This window comes from Pseudorasbora parva, chromosome 17 (assembly GCF_024679245.1).
Source record: "Pseudorasbora parva isolate DD20220531a chromosome 17, ASM2467924v1, whole genome shotgun sequence".
NCBI classification, from domain to species: domain Eukaryota; kingdom Metazoa; phylum Chordata; class Actinopteri; order Cypriniformes; family Gobionidae; genus Pseudorasbora; species Pseudorasbora parva.
Window position 1 is genome coordinate 28,141,296 of NC_090188.1, and position 19,388 is coordinate 28,160,683.

At 42.1% G+C, this 19,388-nt stretch overlaps 1 protein-coding gene across 1 annotated transcript; it reads right to left on the reverse strand.

The window, feature by feature from the left end:
* Positions 1-1,853: 1,853 nt before the first annotated feature.
* On the reverse strand, positions 1,854-3,357 carry LOC137045606 (uncharacterized). Its single transcript, XM_067422328.1, has one exon. It carries the CDS (start codon positions 3,355-3,357, stop codon positions 1,948-1,950), a length of 1,410 nt encoding a protein of 469 aa, XP_067278429.1. The 3' UTR covers positions 1,854-1,947.
* Positions 3,358-19,388: the final 16,031 nt, after the last annotated feature.

A 19,388-nucleotide genomic window follows, 5' to 3' on the forward strand; every position in this document is an offset into this window, starting at 1 on the left:
CTCGGTGCGCGCGTGTGACTAGAGCGAGGGAGGAAATGCACACCCATAAACACTCTCAGTTGCAGATCCAGTCGTCGTTATAGTCCGCGCCGCGCTCCACTTTATTCCTATGGGTGACATCAAGCGACTTCAATGCTTCAGCAGAGCATTCCGGGAAGGCAGTGCTGCATTTGAACCGATTTGAACGCAGAAATCAGATTCAGATTTATACTTTAATGTCCTCAGGAGAGTAAATATGCTTCCACAGACTGTACCAGGTGCAACATTCAGCACACATAACATACACATACTTCACAGAATACACAAATTATTGGTCACATAAATATAAGCATACACAGACGGTATCAGCAGCAAACCTATAATATATGAGACTTAATCACTATGTAAATTCAGTGCTCTTATTGCTGAAAGTACAAAACTTTCCCTAGGCGTGATTTTTTATGGGGGGAATGACGGGAAGCTTCACAACATCGCTTCAGTCGCGTCGCAAAGTGGATCTCCTGTCAGGACTTTACCAAATCATACCAAAGGTGTGTGTTTTTTGCGACGGAGCGGTCCCAGTGATAAAGGTTCGGTCCTGCTTTGGAAGCAGACGGTAGGCGTTTCTCAATGTCAAGGAAGGATCCTCGGAAGCCAGAATTCCGAGGATGCCACGTCATCAACACTCATCGAAGGACCGAATTTCAACCAAGGACTGAGTCCTTCGTTCGAAAAATATGCCATATACAGGAAAGGATGCATATGAGTAGCCTTCGCGCACTTCGTGTTCTCAAATCACCCACAATCCTATGCGCGCAGCTTTGCTATCTTCAGACGTTCCCGGAGTCGGAGCGTGAATGGGGCAAATATGCTTGTATCGGGGTTTGTAGATGGGAAAGGAAGGAGGCGGGAACCGGCGAACGTTCAACAACTTTATAATAAATAATAAACAAAACGAAACGGGCGACTGCCCGCACACACATAATAAAACATAAACAAACCATAACATAAAGTCCAGGCCAAGTCCTCTCTCGTCTTCCACGCTCCTCCAATTATACTCCGGTCACTGCCGTGAGCCGAGACCGGTGTGGCGACCAGCTGCCGCTCATTATCACTCCACCGGCCCGCTCTCACGGACCCTCACATCGCTGCTTGCCACAATGCTTTTATTTACATTACCAAACATTTGTTATAACCGTAGTAAATATAAGTAAAGTTTAACGTTTAAATGCCGGTACAAATTACTACTACAAATAACGCTATTGATGGCCAACGGACCTTTTCACTGACGTAATGACGCAATGACGTGCACTTGCTAGCCTGTTCCATTTACGTGTTCTCCGAATGCTAAAGAGGAGCCTCGCCTAGCCTCTGAAGGAAGTGACTTGGAATGATCAGTCCTTCCAAGGAAGCATCCTTGACATTGAGAAACAATAGGTTACTGTCGTAACCCCGGTTCTCTGAAACATCGAGTGGAGAGATCCACCTATGGGAAGGGCATCCGTACCTGACCTCTGCAGAAGCATCCAATTGCACCAAGTCTGACAAGACAGGCAGGAGCGCGCAGCCAATGCCCAGTAAGGCCCCACCCCTTACCAGCGGGCATATATGGGCTGCATACGCTACTGTACATCAGTAAGTATATTCGCTTCTCGTGCGGTAAGCGGGGCAAAGCTGGTGGATCTCTCCACTCTATGTTTCAGAGAACCGGGGTTACGACAGTAACCTATTGTTCTCTTTCATCATCTCGTTTCGAGATCCACCTATGGGAGAGACATGGACAGCTCCCCGATTGCCCAATACACTCACAGTGAGGTCCTGTTAGCCAGAAAAAGACGGTCACCCCGAGGGGCGGTGCACAACGCGTCTCATAATCATGAACTCGCCACACCGACGCAACCGCGTAACTGCGGTGTGAAGCAGGACATGAAACATAGGCTATGTGTGGCACACATAAAGAAGGCAGGGTTAGGAAGACCCCACCCCCAAGACCGAATGTGCTACTGAGGTTCTGGTGACATCCAGCCTGTAGTAACGCACAAACGTATGGGGAGAAGCCCAACTGGCCGCAGAACAGATGTCCTGCAGTGATACTCCCCTGAACAGAGCCCAAGAGGCGGCCAAGCCCCTCGTGGAATGAGCTCTGATGTTCCCTGGGGGTTGCACTCCATTTGATTCATATGCCAGGATTATAGCGTCCACAAGCCAATGTGAGAGGCGTTGTTTAGACAGGGGATCCCCTTTGCGAGGAGGAGCCCATGAAACGAAGAGTTGGTCACTCTTCCGGAACGCGCTGGTCCTAGACACATACGTTTGTAACACACGGACTGGACACAGGGCATTTAGCCTCTGATCCTCCGCAGAGGAAAAGGGCGGAGGGTGAAAAGCGGAAAGCTCCAACACCTCCGATGTGAACGCAGGGAAACATTTCGGCATGAATGCTGGATTAGGCTTGAGGAAAACCTTATCTCCACCCAGAGAGAAATTGATGCACGAGGGGTGGACCGAGAGTGCATGTAACTCACTGACACGTTTGGCTGACGCCAAGGCCAAGAGCAAGGCTGTTTTGAAGGACAGCATCTTAAGGGGAATATTCCCCAGAGGCTCAAAAGGGAATTGAGACAGAGCTTCCAGCACCATAGAGAGGTCCCATTCAGGGATCATTCTCCTAATGACTGGCAACGAGCGACGGGCGCCCTTCATAAATCTGCGGATTAGAGAATGCTGCCCAACCGTTGAGCCCTCAAAACCCACATGACAAGCAGAGATAGCTGCCAGATAGACCTTAATAGTGGAAAAAGACCTGCCCTTATCCATAAGGTCTTGGAGGAAACACAAGATATCAGCGACTGAGCACTGATACGACGTGAGACCCCGCCCATCACACCACTCATCGAACACCTGCCACTTACAGCCATACAAGGACCGTGTAGAAACGGCCCTGGCATTCTGTATAGTAGCCACCACGCGCGGGGGAAGCCCTAACGTGCTTAGGTTCGTCCTCTCACGGGCCAAGCCCAGAGAGCTACCCTGTCCGGGTGTTAAATCTCCCCGTTCGCTTAAGACAATAGGTCTGTGCGGAGGGGGAGGCACCACGGCTGGGCATACAACAGAGGGATTATCTCTGCCAGCCACGGCGCTTTGGGCCACCTGGGTGCTATCAGGATGAGAGAAAAACCCCCCTCTCTCAACCTGGCCAGTGTGAGAATTATCAGGCACAGGGGAGGAAAGGCATACAGCAGCACTCTGGGCCACGGGTGGGCCAGTGTGTCCACCTCGAGGGGCGCGTCCAAGTCCTTTAGCGAGAAGAACATAGGACAATGGCTGTTTTCGCGCGAGGCGAACAGATCTACGGGCGCCTGTAGCCTCATCCATCATGTCTACTATCTGAGGGTGGAGGTGCCAATCTCCGAAGAGCGGGTTCCCCCTCGATAGAAGATCCACGCCTCTGTTCAGAATTCCCGGAACACGAGTCGCGCGTAACGACAGGAAAACTCGCCCGCTCCATACCAAACGCTTGTAAGCTAGGGCATGAAGCTTCGGCGAGCGCGCGCCGCCTTGACGATTGATAGCCACTGTCGTGGTATCGTCGCAGCGTACGAGCACATGATGTCCCTGCAGACGAGGCAGAAAATGATTCAGAGCCTTCTAATTGGTTAGAAGCTCTAAATAATCTATGTGCTCTGAACGTAGTTTGCTCGGCCGCAAACCGTTCACAGTTCTGCCCTCCTGGGTGGCACCCCAGCCTGTTAGGGACGCGTCCGTCGTCACGACTTTCCGCAACATGACAGTCCCCAGAGGGGTACCCTGTGCGTAAAAGTCCACGCTCTTCCAGTGGTGCAGAGCTGCAGCGCAGGTGCGCGTCACTGTTACAGAGCGGCACAGATCGTGTAACGGGCTGAAATGTAGTGACAAAACCCATTTCATGAACGCCCTCATCCTCAGGGGTCCTAGTGGCAAAAACTGGATAGCTAAAGCCATAAGACCCTGTAGCCTGAGACATGTGCGATATCGCACCCTCGCCCCCTCTCTGAACTGTGACAGACAGTTCGTCAGAGAGAGAACGCGCTCTTGAGAGAGACGCGCTCGCATGAAGACTGAGTTCAGCTCCATGCCCTGGAAGATCACCCTCTGACTGGGTGTAAAGTTGCTCTTGTTCACATTCACCCTGAAGTCCAGAGATCGGGTGTGCGCGAGCACACGGGAGGTGTCCTGCAACACCTTTTCCCTCGAATCGGCTATGATGAGCCAATCGCATATGTATGTCAGGATCCGTAGACCAGACATTCTTAGGGGAGTGAAGCCCGCTTCCACATGCAAACAGAAAGTTCGGGGGCTTAATTTTTGCCCGAACGGAAGCACCGTGAGTTCGTAACAAATGCCTTGATAGGCGAAACGAAGAAACTTCCGGTGTGGTGGATAAATGCTTATGTGGAAAAAAGCATCTTTCAGATCGACCGATGTGAACCAGTCGTTCAGTTTCATGACACGGGCGAGCGAACCAAGGGTTAACATTATGAATCTGTATTTCCTCAAATGTTTGTTCAACACCCTGGGGTCCAGAATAGGACAAAGGGAACCGTCCTTCTTTGGGACCAGGAAATAACGGGAAAAGAAACCCTGGTTTATCAGATTGTGGGGAACCACCTGAATCGCACCTTTGTTTAGAAGAGAGGAGATTTCCTCCTTCAGGACGTGGGCCGTGCTTTCCTCTGTGTGAGAAAAGAGAACGCTGCTGAAACGTGGATGTTTCATAGCAATCTGCAGACGATAGCCCTGTAATATCATGCGCAATACAGTAAGCCAGGCTGCTGACACACAGCCCGTGAGTATGCCCGTCCGGGCCGTGCTGGCTTCGAGCATGCCTAGCTGGCTTATTTGTGAGAATAGTGGAGAAACTAGGGACGACACGTGCAGGTTCACCATTACGAGAGAAAGGGTATTTCCCTACATTGAGAGGGTATCTCGCTGTGACGAATTCATTTGATTCGTTAGATTTATTGTGTTTTTTGTGTTTCTGTGTGTGTTGTGTTTTCTGGGAAACACTGGGGCCGAAGCCTTTATTATTTGGGTGAGGGGAACACAGTATGTGCGGTGTGGTTACACTGCTTTTGAACTTTTCCTCACGACAATCCCCTTGAGCAGGGGGGAACACACATCGTCCACTAAACACATGGGCTGGGCAGCCACGGGAGGGGGACACCCTACAGCAGGAACCTTCCGTCCTTTGGACAGGGGTTCTGGGGCAGGAAGAAAGCCCAGAAAACTTCTTTCGAGGCTTTTCCTTGACCTGATTAAAATTACGTCCCGGGACCGGGGGGTTAGGCAAACGCACAGGGGGCGCCTGGCGTGGGACCGTCTTCCTGGGAAGATACAATATGAAGGCCTCGTGCTCCTTCTTGTTGTCGCATCGTTGTTGCATCATAGCAACTGCGGGGCCAAAGAGAGCCCGGCCGGGCTCTACCGGGGCGCCTGCGATACGTTTCTTTTCGCTATCCGGGAGACCAGACAGGTTGAGCCAGAGCGAGCGCTCTCCTACCACGGAAAGCGCCATAGAGCGCCCGCAGGTTTGGACGACCTGACGAGCATTACGGAGAACGAGGTCGTTAACCGTTATGATCTCCTTCCACAGTGCAGGAGAGGGAGAAGATCCCTTATCTAACTGCTGGCCCAGATCGTCCAGGATCTCCGCTTGGTAAGCGGAAAGGAGGGAGGAGACATTCAGAGTCCTAACAGCCAAGGCCGAGGATTTATAAACGGCCTGGTGCACCGAGGCAGAAAAACGGTCCATCCTGTTAGGAAGGACCGGCTTCGGGGGGGGGGCGGGCAGCCCTCCCTGGACTGGGTTGAGGTGTCTGGCAATGGAGGGCTCAATGGCAGGCGGTTCGCCCATGCTGCGAGCCACCATATCTTCAACCTCCAGCCCCGCGAGACCGTGTTTAAGATCGAGCGGGTCATTCCAGTAGTGCCTCATGTGCTTAGCGCACGCTGGAAGAACGGGAAAGAGTTCTTTCCTCGGGCCGGGGGGGGGCTCACAACACTTTACCGTCATAAATATCCCTCTCCTGGTCGGTGGCGCTCTGTGGAGCCGGCCATTTAATGTTGAGACGAGCGGCCGCTCGCTCACACACATCCAGGAGGATGGATTGTGGCAAGGCCGCGGGGGCGCTAGCCTGGGGAATAACAGAGGGCGGGATGGCCTCCTCGTCCTCCGAAATTTCAAGAAGGCCCGCGTCGTCGTAATCACCGGACCCGGCAAGATCGTCGGCGAGCGGGAGGTTACCCGTGAAGATGTCCTCTTCGGGGAACTCAGGATTGGGCTGGTCAGCCAAAACAAGAGCCGTCGCGCCCCGGGAGGTCCCCGGTAGCGCGCTGTCGTCGCCGTGTTCCATATCCGAGTACGACAAGTCGAGCTCGCCACACTGAGTAGCGGCAACTTTAAGGCGGTGTCGCAGGAGTTTCTTAGGCAGTACCAGGCAGTAACTGCAGTTCTCCGGGTTCTCTATTGCCTCCTCTGCGTGCTTGAGGCCCAAGCAGACCACACAGAAAGGGTGAAAATCCTTAGCGGCGATAAGAGACCCACACGCGGCCGGGCAGGCCCGTAATAGGCTAGACACAGAAGGAGAAGACTGAGAGAGCGACATACCCGCGAAAAACTCAGAAAGGTCCGTGGCGGCAGCCGTGGAACAGGAAGACGGACGAGAGCGCGAGCGGCTCCGAATGCAGACACAGAATGTGGCAGAATAGAACGGTCACGCCCGGTGGAGGCTGATCTGGCGATATTTCCTCCTGCAGACAATAAGTGAGCAGCGCAAATCTAACCGAACTGTGTCAGTGCAGAGATCGCGTGAAGCGAATGTCAACTGATGTACAGTAGCGTATGCAGCCCATATATGCCCGCTGGTAAGGGGTGGGGCCTTACTGGGCATTGGCTGCGCGCTCCTGCCTGTCTTGTCAGACTTGGTGCAATTGGATGCTTCTGCAGAGGTCAGGTACGGATGCCCTTCCCATAGGTGGATCTCGAAACGAGATGATGAAAGAGAACACCTGGTGAGTGAGTAAAACTGCTTCAAATGTCTATGCTGTTGGCTATCATCATGTGAGTAAACATCAGTAAACGGCACAATTGCGTGCTTCGTCATTCAAATGCGCTAACGTACTCCATTGTTGTTCTATGTATAACGTTACACTAGTCTGATGTGCAAAACCGTTTTGCTTGCTACTGCTAAGGTTTAGTCGCATACAATAGTCCATAAACCGAATCATGTCCTCATAAACTGCGAGTAAAGACACAAATGTTGACAGGCCACTAAATACAGTACATACCACAGAGACGGATGTCCTGCTGTTGCTGTTTCTCCTGTTCAATTTATTTCAGCCTCCAAATGATTCTGGATCATATATGTATTAGCTTAGATAGATAGCCATGAGTTTCTCCGCTTGAGGGCTTTGCACATTCGTCATTCTTTCGCTCCGCCCACACGACACGGATGCACGACGAGCTGTCATGCCACGCGCTATACTCTGCCCGTATTCGCACTTACGCCTCGGCAGTGCTATAAACTTAAGACGGTGCAGAGGAAAAGAGTTATGAAAAATTGCTGCGCCTGGAGGAAGTTGTGGCTGCCCATCTCTTCCTTACCTCAAAGCCATTTAGGACCACTTTAGCTCTCATCGGCCGATCATATGTATCCGCTGGTCAAGCTGTTTCAGCCCTACATTTCCATTTTCCTCTTCCAAACACATCCCCGATGAGTCAGAATGGGTACTGAATACAATAAAACAAAGTTCCTCACTCCAAAGCTCCTCACATCCAAAGCTTACCCCCTTTAACAAGATGGTGGATAAAGTTGTTATTTTTTATTTTTGTGCGCACAATAACTATTTTCGTCGCATTGTAAAATTATTGTACAGCCACTGTAGTGAGATGGACTTTGTAACGATGTCTTTAGTGCCTTTATGGGTCTTGTGAGTGGGTCAGTGGGAATGTACTGAATGCCAATAGAGGCCTTTCTCAGCCATCAGCTTTCAACAAAAATATCTTCATTTGTGTTCCGAAGATGAACGAAGGTCTTACAGGTGTCCAACGACATGAGGGTGAGTAATTAATGAAATAATATTCATTTTTGGGTGAACTAACCCTTTAATCTCTGATAAAAACTGAACAAATGCAATTTACCTTTATTCCACATGGTGGCAATGTCTGATACACAATGATGAAGTGACATTTCATTCAAACATAAAACAAGATTTTAGGAAGTATCTTGAAATGGCTCAGCGATTTACTGCAGAGCAAGTACTGAACACAATCAAATATTAGTGGATATGGTGAAGCTGAGGCGATCAAAATATTGATTGGGAAGATGTTTAAAATTCCAGTTTTAAGAATATTTTTTGAGATGGCGAATGGCAGATGATCAAATGTACTGGGAAAGGAGCTCTGACGAGGACAGTAAAGATTGTATAAAACATTTGCTCTAACGTAACCCTTCCAAGCTCCAAAAGGTAACAATATGCTTAATTTTATTCTTCTGCAATTGTTATTCTAATATAAGGAGAGTTTTACATTATTACTACAGGAAGATATCCACCCGTTTTATTTATAGATCTGGGTCGCTAAAGACCCGAGTATGAAATAACGATTTGCAAAGCATTCATGCATTTAAGAGTTAAAAGAGTGGTTCTCTCTTTAAACTTAAGTTCCTCAATTATTTAAATATAGTTATATTAATATATTTATATAATCTTAATTAAAATAAAAATGCTACAAATAAATATGTACATAAAACTGAGATCATATTTTGTTATAATAATACAATAGAAGTGCCATATCAGCCTATTAGGTCACGGACAAGATGGGGCCTTGGAGTCCAAAAAATTGAGAACCCATGCTCTTACAGATAATATTCACCATATGCTTGCACATTGGAAAATATGTAAAATGCTTTTGCATCTGTAGAGGGCAGTATTTTTCAAGCTTTCCCTCCTCTTGGCCTAGAGATAAGAAACTCTCCCTGCGTCTCAATCAGCTCCCTAGTTCAGTCAGGGCACTGATCAGGACATAAGTCAATGGGCAGACTCCCTGATCAGTGCCCTGACAACTAAACTAGGGAGCTGATTGAGACGCACCCTATTATTTTATGATCCTAGAATTAACATAAAAGTTGCCTTTTTATTGAATGTATATGACTGACACCACTCAACTAATTTTTGGAGGCTCCTCAAATTAAAGTTCTTGTATATTCAGCAGGGATTCTTCAGTCGCAGTGTGTGTTAATCAGGACTGGATGGTTGCTCACCGATCCAGAACTAACATCTGGAAACTTCTTACTCTTTTCTTGTCTCACACACACTTTCACTGTTCCAGAAAACAGCTGCTACTGGTGGAACCATTACACACTCTGAACAGTTTTCACATCTTCTGTACATGCATCTGGTACTTGTTCAAGCCAAAATACACATGATTCGGATTCTGATTTTTGGAGATTTCTGTCCTACACAAAAGCTATACCTACATTTGATATAACTGGCAGTTTCAGTAATCTGCCTTAATTTGTCACTGTTTTACAAATAGTGCAAGTTATTATCAGTTAGTATCTTTTGATAGATTTTCTTTGTATATATGTTACATATTTATTGTTTTTAATATATATATATATATATATATATATATATATATATATATATATATATATATATATAACTTGTGTGTATAATTATTTACATATTATGTCCATTTTTACATTTTCAAAAATCATCACCTATGATTTATAAGCTGTTTTTCTCATAGGACCCAAAAAATATCCCCACAAGGATTTTGGATATTGCCATCTGTGTGGGGACATCATGGTTAAATATTTATATGATATAATAAACTTTTTGTTCTTTGCACATATGAAATCCCACACACTATATTCCGTGGAAGTATCTGGTTTACTCAACCTGTCAGTTTGTGTTATGCATGTTGTTCAATGATGATGAAATTCAAAAGAAGTATTCATTGTCAGATACACATACACACATTGCTGGAGGCTGTCTATGCCATTAACATGTGCCTATAGTTGCATAACCAAGGACATTGTCTGATATTGAAAGTCTTTCACACACACAAAAGAAGAGCTCTCTGTGTCTGATATCCTTCTCTCCTATCCTCAGGGATATGCTAACCTCCTTTTCAGATGCTCTACTTTGATTATGTTACTCCACTTTAAAAAAATATTCACATGCATGATGTTCCCAATCTTAAAGTCATTGGCACAACCTTGAAATCCAAAAAATAAAACGTTGAAAATGTAATAGAACTTTTTTTTTCTTTTTTTTGAAGGTCTAAGAAGTCTAAAGTTTCCTTCATGATACAGTGTGAAACCAAACACTTCCCTCAACAGTGCTTGGTATGTGGCGGCCTCAGATAATGTTACTACGTCTACAATATATAGTCTTCATGTTGACACAACATACTGCTGTCTTTCACTGATACACATGGTGCAGATAATCTGCCAGAGTCAAGGCACTGATCTCAGTATTGTAAAAATAAAAAAGTGGCATCACAGCCGGATTAACCTGACAGTGCAGTGTTAAATTACAACATAAGATAGTGCTGCATGCATTGGTTAAAGGAATTTTTTTAAGGATAAGAAATGAGCATACATCATTAGCACAGCACATTTATTTTTACTTACTGTTCTGATTTTTTTAAGCAAAATATAGGCTCACTTTTAATCAATAAGAATGTGCATTTAATTGATCAAAAGTAACGTTAGTGTTACAAAAGTGTTCTGTTTGTTCTTTTAGGACCTCCTATTAATCAATGAATCCTGGGGGGAAAATTCATGGTTTTCACAAACATTTTAAAGGGTTAGTTCACCCAAAAATGAAATTTATGTCATTAATGACTCACCCTAATGTTGTTCCTCACCCGTAAGACCTCTGTTCATCATCGGAACACAGTTTAAGATATTTTATATTTAGTCCGACAGCATATCTAAGTGTATGCACACTGTCCATGTTCAGAAAGGGAATAAAAACATCATCAAATTAGTCCATGTGTGAGATCAGTTAGTTCATTAGAATCTCTTCCCTTACGAAACAAAAATATATTGCAGTATATTGGAAAATATCATGTAATACATTAGGCAATATATTCACATATATTGGATTTAATATTTATATTCTCCAATATATTGCAATATATGAAAGCGGCAATCATTTGTATATTTTGCAATATATTACAGGAATATATAATATATTGTATAATACCATCAATATATTATTCCATGTATTTAAAATATATATTATAATATATTTCAAGTAATATATTGGCAAATATATTTTCCTTTCATAAGGGTTGAAGCATCGAAAATACATTTTGGTCCAAAAATAACAAAAACGGCGACTTTATTCAGCATTGTCTTTTCTTCCACGTTTGTTTTCGATCCTCAAATAAAGATTCAAACGGTTATGAATCAGCGTATTGATTCATGATTCGGATCGCGTGTCAAACAAACTGACAAACTGCTGAAATCACGTGACATTGGCGATCCGAAACATGAACCAATGCTGATTCATGAGGTGCCAGAGTCTGGAGGAAGACTGGGGAGAAGGAAATGCCAAAATGCCTGAAGTCCAGTGTCAAGTACCCACAGTCAGTGATGGTCTGGGGTGCCATGTCAGCTGCTGGTGTTGGTCCACTGTGTTTTCTCAAGGGCAGGGTCAATGCAGCTATCAGGAGATTTTGGAGCACTTCATGCTTCCATCTGCTGAAAAGCTTTATGGAGATGAAGATTTTGTTTTTCAGCACGACCTGGCACCTGCTCACAGTGCCAAAACCACTGGTAAATGGTTTACTGACCATGGTGTTACTGTGCTCAATTGGCCTGCCAACTCTCCTGACCTGAACCCCATAGAGAATCTGTGGGATATTGTGAAGAGAAAGTTGAGAGACGCAAGACCCAACACTCTGGATGAGCTTAAGGCCGCTATCGAAGCATTCTGGGCCTCCATAACACCTCAGCAGTGCCACAGGCTGATCGCCTCCATGCCACGCCGCATTGAAGCAGTCATTTCTGCAAAAGGATTCCTTTTCTTTTATTGGTCGGATGAAATATGCTAATTTTTTTAGATTTCCTGAGCTCTATGCCAAAATCATCAGTATTAAAACAATAAAAGACCTGAAATATTTCAGTTGGTGTGCAATGAATCTAAAATATATGAAAGTTTAATTTTTATCATTACATTATGGAAAAAATTATGAACTTTATCACAATATGCTAATTTTTTGAGAAGGAACTGTATAATAAGATATGTTTTTTGAGCACCAAATCCTGTTAGAATGATTTCTGAAGGGTCATGTGACACTGAAGATTGGGTGATGGTTCTAAAAATATAGCTTCACAATCACAGGAATGAATCGCATGTTAAATTATATTTTTAAAATAGATAAACATATATTTGTATCTATTACTTTTACATTTTTATCTAAGCTCTTTTAAATTGTAATATTATTTCACAATATTCCTGCTTTTACTGAATTCTTACCAACTGCAAACCGTAGTGTGTGTAGGCTATATAAAAAAGTATTGTAAAAAAAAGTGTGAAAATTACAGTTAAAGTAATCAATATATAAGGTTTTTTTAATGAAAATATCCAAAAAACCCTTGAACGAATAAATATTTGTGTACTTGTTTTACCCCAGATAAACAGATAAACTTTATCCCACAAATACTGAGAAACTGAGACAGTAAGTGTTGATCTCAGGCTGAACTTGAGAATCATGTATGTTGTTTACAGGGAAGGTTCTCTTTCCGAGCTGACTGTCATTAGAGGTAATTACTGTAATTCTCAACACGCTCCGCTGCCCCACAGAGCAACACGGGACGGCAAAAGACATCACGGGACTCTGAAGGGAAGGAAATAAGTATTATTTTAGTGCACGTTCCTTTTGCTTTTAGCATCCCAATCTAGTCAAACCATCTCTGCAATTCTGTGTGTGAGTTTTGCAGGAGGACAGTGATTTGGCCAGCAGGTGCAGTCGTAATGTTCCTGGTTGGAATGTGGTTGTGTCTGATTTATTTTCCCATGAGTGTGTACCTCCTAAAAACACATCAACACTCAAACTCTCATGCTACAAAATCATTTAAAATAATCAGAGAACGAGTGTACAGAGATCACACTGATTCAAGTTCACTTGACCTTTTGTGTTGTGTAGTGTGCTGGGATGCACATGGCAGTCTTTCTCGTTCTTTGGTAATACTGATTGCCATGGCATTCACATAGGGAGATGTTCAGATAAAAGATTAGCTCTGATTGCTTGTCTACTTTTATAGGGTTAGGGATGGAAATCTGTCTTTTGGACATTAATTAAAATCATGCTGTTTGCTGAGGAGAAGCATAATATTCCTTTTCTAAGTGATTAAAGTTGCGATTTCCATCTGATGGATATTAGACTTACATTGAGGAACAGTTCCAATTTATACCTCAGATCATATTGTAATAACATTTATTTGCACATTAATGTAAAGTTAAAAAATAACTCTATATGATTTTATGTCTTAAAATAAACAGCAGTACCTCTCTATATAGACTGTTTACTGCTAAGGAGCAATAGAGACATTGTGCTTTTGGGTGCTTAATTTAGAACTTTTTCTGTCTCTCCAACCCCATATTACAACTCCACCCAAACCCATTTCCTGAGAAGGCCTCACAACACACACACACACACACACACACACACACACACACACACACACACACACACACACACACACACACACACACACACACACACACACACACACACACACACACATACACACACACACACACACACACACACACACACACACACACACACACACACACACACACACACATAATTTGAAAAGAAAGTTTGAAATAAAAGAACCACTAAAATGCAGTGATTTTCTTCTGACTGCTGCATTGTAGTCTGCATTGCGAGGGAACATATGATTACAGGAAAAATACGATAGGCAATGAAATACACGTTTGCATTTCTGCATGCTTTTATGGGAATTTTTCAAACCAGAGCTTATTAAAAAAAAAAAAAAAGGTAAGTTGCCCAATTCTTATAAATTCGGATGACCTACCCCTTACCCCGACCCCTTAACCTACCCGTCACTGGGATTTAGACAAATTAGACACCTCGTAAAATACATATGATTTTGTTTATTTTGGTCGTTGTCAGTCTTCCGCAATTCTGAACTGAAATGTTTGCCAAGTCTGCGGTTTTTCCAGGTAATTGGGCTACTTGTACACTGTTTCAGCGGGTTCAAAATGGGTATGTTGAAAATAACCCTAAACATCCCTGATAAAAACACATTTTCTGAAGCCCTCCTAACCAGAAGAGAGCGGAACTTGTACAGCTTGTGCCCGGATACTCTGCCAAAAACGAACAAAACATCTGTTTGGTTTTGATTATTTTGATCACTTGACATTGCAGTCCTTCATCATCATGAAAATGTATTATCTGCATGCGTATAAAGCCATATCAGTCTAAACTCCTGATAAATGTGAGCGCACACACCCAAAGCACGCAGACAAAATGCAGAAGGTCAGAAGTCAAGTCCCATGAATATTTCACCCGTGAAGTTCTCTTTCATGTATTATTGCGCTTAAACTGTCAAATACACTCAAGGATATGTAAAAAACACATAAGGGGCCCTATCTTGCACCCAGCGCAACTGACTTTGTACACCGACGCATGTGTCATTCCTATTTTTCCCCCGCACAAAGCGCGCTTTTCCCTCCACAGAAGCAGGTTCGTAAAGCCTCGGAGCTTAATGATCAAATTATCAAAGCAGTTCAGATCACCAAAGTCACGTGATTTCAGCAGTTAAGCGGTTTGACACTCGATCCGAATGATGAATCCTTATGCTGATTCAAAATGCTTTGAGGCTTCTCAAAGCAATGTTTTGAAATCGGCCCATCACTATCTAAGTCGTTATTTAGTTTTTTTGCGCACAAAAACTATTTTCGTAAAGTGTTTCCGGCATTTAAGCACAGAAAAGGAGGAAATACTGGGAAAGGAAGTGGTTTCTTTAAGAGTTTCCTAAGTATAGGCCTGATTTTTTTGACCCCAACTGGGTTCTTGTCCTAGCCTTGTTTTTTCAAAACAGCAGTGTCACGGTGACGATAAGGACATGACTTTGCCTTCACATTACTGTGTGCTACTAGGATACTGGAAGGTCAAGCACTGACCAACACTAAACATGAGAAGTGTTCTGCTCTGAGGCTGTTTGTGAATGAGTAAACTGTTGTAGGCTCTAAAAGTCTTGATTGTTTGAGAGAAAACAATGCTGTTCTCCTCTGAGATTTCACTGTTCTTCCTGAGAATGGAACCATTAGGAGAGAGCAGCACCAGTGTGTATCAGCACTTTCATAAAACTGAAGCTTCATTGGTCAATGCATGATGGTAGCAGAAGGAACTGATCTGGTGACAGTTTGGAGAAAGTGTGTCAAACAAACGCATAAAACAGCTTTATAACATAACACTGGAGTATTTGTCCAATGCTGATGTATTTTAAATGTGGCTCCAGTTGTATTTGTGCACGATTCAGTACGGTTCAATTACAAAACGTTTATGGCTCGAATGTCTTAGTACCATTAGTTAACCATGCTCAGTCTTGCTAAAGGAATGCCGTAACGATTTTCTAGTATCAATCTTTTTTAAAGTCAGCATGAAATGAAAATTCATTCAATTCATCTATTTTCTAAATATGTTGTAGATCTTATTGTGAACAAATTATCCATGGATATGTAATGTTTAATCAAAATATTATAGCTGGATTTATAATAGACCTTATTAAGAGAAGCACCATGACAGGTATGAAAGCGAGGCTGTGAGTAATAGACTTACTGTGTTTTCAATTGCATCCACTGTAAAAAGCTGTTTTGTTAGCAGAACAATCTAAAAACACATTAAATAACAGTACGAACCACTGAAGAGATGCATGCATATCCCTCACAGCCTCGCTTTTATTCCTGCTAAAAATTAAAGATGGTTTGAATAAGGTCTATAGCCTACATTTCTATACAGCCGTTTGGTCAGCGAGGTACATTATGCTAGCTAAAGCTTGTGTAATATTAATAGGCTTATATTACTTACATAACATTATATCAAGTCACTATTATTTATATAACGCTTTATCGTTTATCAAACAGCCCATAATATGTATGAAGTTTGGCTACTGTAGATGAAAAGGGGTGTGCTACAGAGCCCCTTTAAATACAACCATATAAAAAGGTGTGCCACACCCTTTGTCGTTGCGTTATTATGTCACGTCTGTATACATAAAGAAGGCAGCCACGCTATAGTAGGCTATCATGTTAGGAGGCTGCAGGTGGCAGATCAGTTATAGCAGCTGGAATAATAAATGTATCATTTTGATGGCGGATTGTAATCCAGAAAGGTCCAAAAACAATCATCATTGACAACTGGAGATTCAACCATAGTCAAAAGCAAAAGTTTAGAGTGTATGGAAATTGAAATCAACAGGTAATGCTAATACACACAAAATACACGTAGTCACACAATGCCGATGTTGCTAACATTAACAATTTGAGAACAATGTAATCATTTGCACGGTTGGATGTGATCATCGATCGTCATATTTAACTTCCGTTGGTAGTGTGATTTATTGTAATGCTTTTATTCTCAGTGGGTCAGTACAAAAGTGGCACCTTCCTCATTTTTTCAGATGATGTTTTCCTGTGAAAATTCTTATTTTATGTAGAATCTGTGATTCCGAAGTACAGTGTTCACACTGGTGCTGTGAATGAATGACAGCACACGTACTCCTCGAAACATTAGATTCATCCGCGCTGAGGAGCCATGCCGATGCACAACCCACGTAATGATGATAATTCCGCAAATAACTGTAATTGCAGGTTTCAAACAGTGATGGCGACAAAGAGGCAAAACTTACAGACTGCTGCTTTAAATGACGTTACATCAGAATTTCATAGGCCTATGCTTTTATTTATTGGGTAAGATCAGTTTATCAGCTGCTGGTATAGGCTTTTCCATTTTTCAAAATTTCACAGATGATTTTCTCAGTGTCTGAGTAAATAAAGATGCCGTTCTGTAGGCTAGAACAGATCATGCAGTTTTGTTTTTACTGTAATGCTAGAACTAAAATAGCAACCATTATAATAAAATATCATCACCATTGCTTGTGTTCACTTGGCTTATAACTACACAGCAGTCACCCACAACACTTTTACTTAGGGTTTACTCAAGTACTTTTATTGAGAAAATGTAAAACCAATATTTACCATTACTGACAATAATTTTTTATTATCATTGTTGATATATTTAGACCCAAATCTGATTTAAAGATTTTAAGACATTCAATTGCTGATGAAGTCTGTCATTATTATTATTATTGATACCTTTATATTCCTTAGTTTATTTTTCATAGTCATTTATTTCCAGACACAGGCACAAATAGTCGATTTTCCCAAAGAGACCTGCTTTTATCCAGCTCATCAGGGATAATACAAACACACAGGAATTCAGGTCACACATACACACAGTGTTTAATCTTACACAGACAGTCAGCAGGCATCTTTAAGCAGGTTAGGGGCAGCATAAAAATGCTGTTTTGAGTATTACAAAAAAAGCTGATCTACTTGATCTTTACCAACAACAGCGACTTAAAGGATTAAGGATATTACAGAGAAGAAATTATGAAAACAAGCATTATACCTGCACAGACAGAGTTAACATGAAAATTAGTACAGGGAACATTTAGATGTACATTTTTAAAAATGACACTACACAAACCATTTTAAACTGAAGGCAAATCCATTTAGATTATTAGTGTAAATATGTTAATAGACAAAAACATGTAGACCACATGACCAAAACTTAGCACATGCTGTAGCAGGTCTTTGACCTTCATGTGTGACTACAGTATGCTTTGTCTGTGAAACTGTAATGTCTCTAGACTTTGGACTGTGCACAGAAACCCAAACAGTACCAAATATTTACTTAAATCTTCTCTATTTCCTCATGCAACATAAACTACAAAACCAAACCTCTTTTCCCACTAAAAATACCTGATTAGAAAAAAATGGGTTTCCCAGGCCAAGCTAACTGTTTATAAATTATAATTCAAAACCATTAGACTGAGACATGTCTAGAGAGAACACAAACCAGAAGCTCCATGACATCAGATCTTTTTAACATCATAACATGACCAATCTGAAAGTGATGACGGACAGTAGCTGCCTCACATCCTTCCTGTCTAAGAGAGCCAAATAACACATCTGCAAAAATAACATGCTAAAGGATGTTTTGGGTTATGTAAGTTAAAGGCAAATTTTGTAACTAACATGCCTCTGTTTAAAAAAAATACAAAATTATATTTACATTGCAATCCACTTACAATGTAGATTCATGGGGTAAGGCATTATAGAAGTTAAAGTGCATTCTTTTTTAAGCTTATACATATTTACATGAGATTAGCCTGATTAAATGATTTATTAACCTCTATCCAATTTTAAACTCCTGTCTTGAACTTGTAAAAGGCAACTAACCTGGGAACTTTTGCATGTGTGCAGGATATTAAAATGAATGTTTATGTTGAGAAAACCACAGGAATTAAATCTGTAACTCAGAACCAGACATCCACCCACCTAAAATGGTGTGCACACCAACTAAAATATGTTTTAGATACATTTAAAACCCAGCTAAAAACACATCTTTGCACAGAAAAGAAATATTAACACTTTAGAAAAAGCCCATTTCTGCGTTTAAAGGTGCAGTAAGTGATTTCTGAAAAACTGAACATGGCTCAGACCGAGCATACACTATAGCCAATCAGCAGTAGCGGACGTGTCTACTCGTGATGGAAGAGGAGAGAGACTGAGCAAGAGGGAGATTTAAAAAAAGAAAAACTGTAGAAAGAGAGATGGCTGAGAGACATTACAAAAAAGAAAAGGTCAGAGGAATATAACTGGAAAAAGAAGGGTTGATCAGCCAAGAGTTTTAGGATTCGCGTTAATATTAGAAAAGCTTTCCACTACTGGAAAGACAGAAGTGGGAAGGCCTGAAAACAGACTCCATTGTTGCATAATTTGTACGCTTTTAGCTTTAATTTAAGTTTCATTTGTTTTAGCAATTACTTCTTATGTTATTTCAGTTATATTTTTTCCAATTTTATATTTCAAATAATATTTTTATATATAAAAGTTCAATATTTCATCTAATATTCATCTAATATGTATTATTTATTTTATATATATATATATATATATATATATATATATATATATATATATATATATATATATATAGATAGATAGATATATATAGATATATATAGTTTTAGTTAACGAAAACCATGATTCTTTGAAAGTTAACACCAAGAATTTTGTTCTTTTACATCTGA

Excerpts from the sequence above, each read along its gene's own strand:
- LOC137045606 (XM_067422328.1), bottom strand. The coding sequence starts at position 3,357 with ATGATGGATGAGGCTACAGGCGCCCGTAGATCTGTTCGCCTCGCGCGA.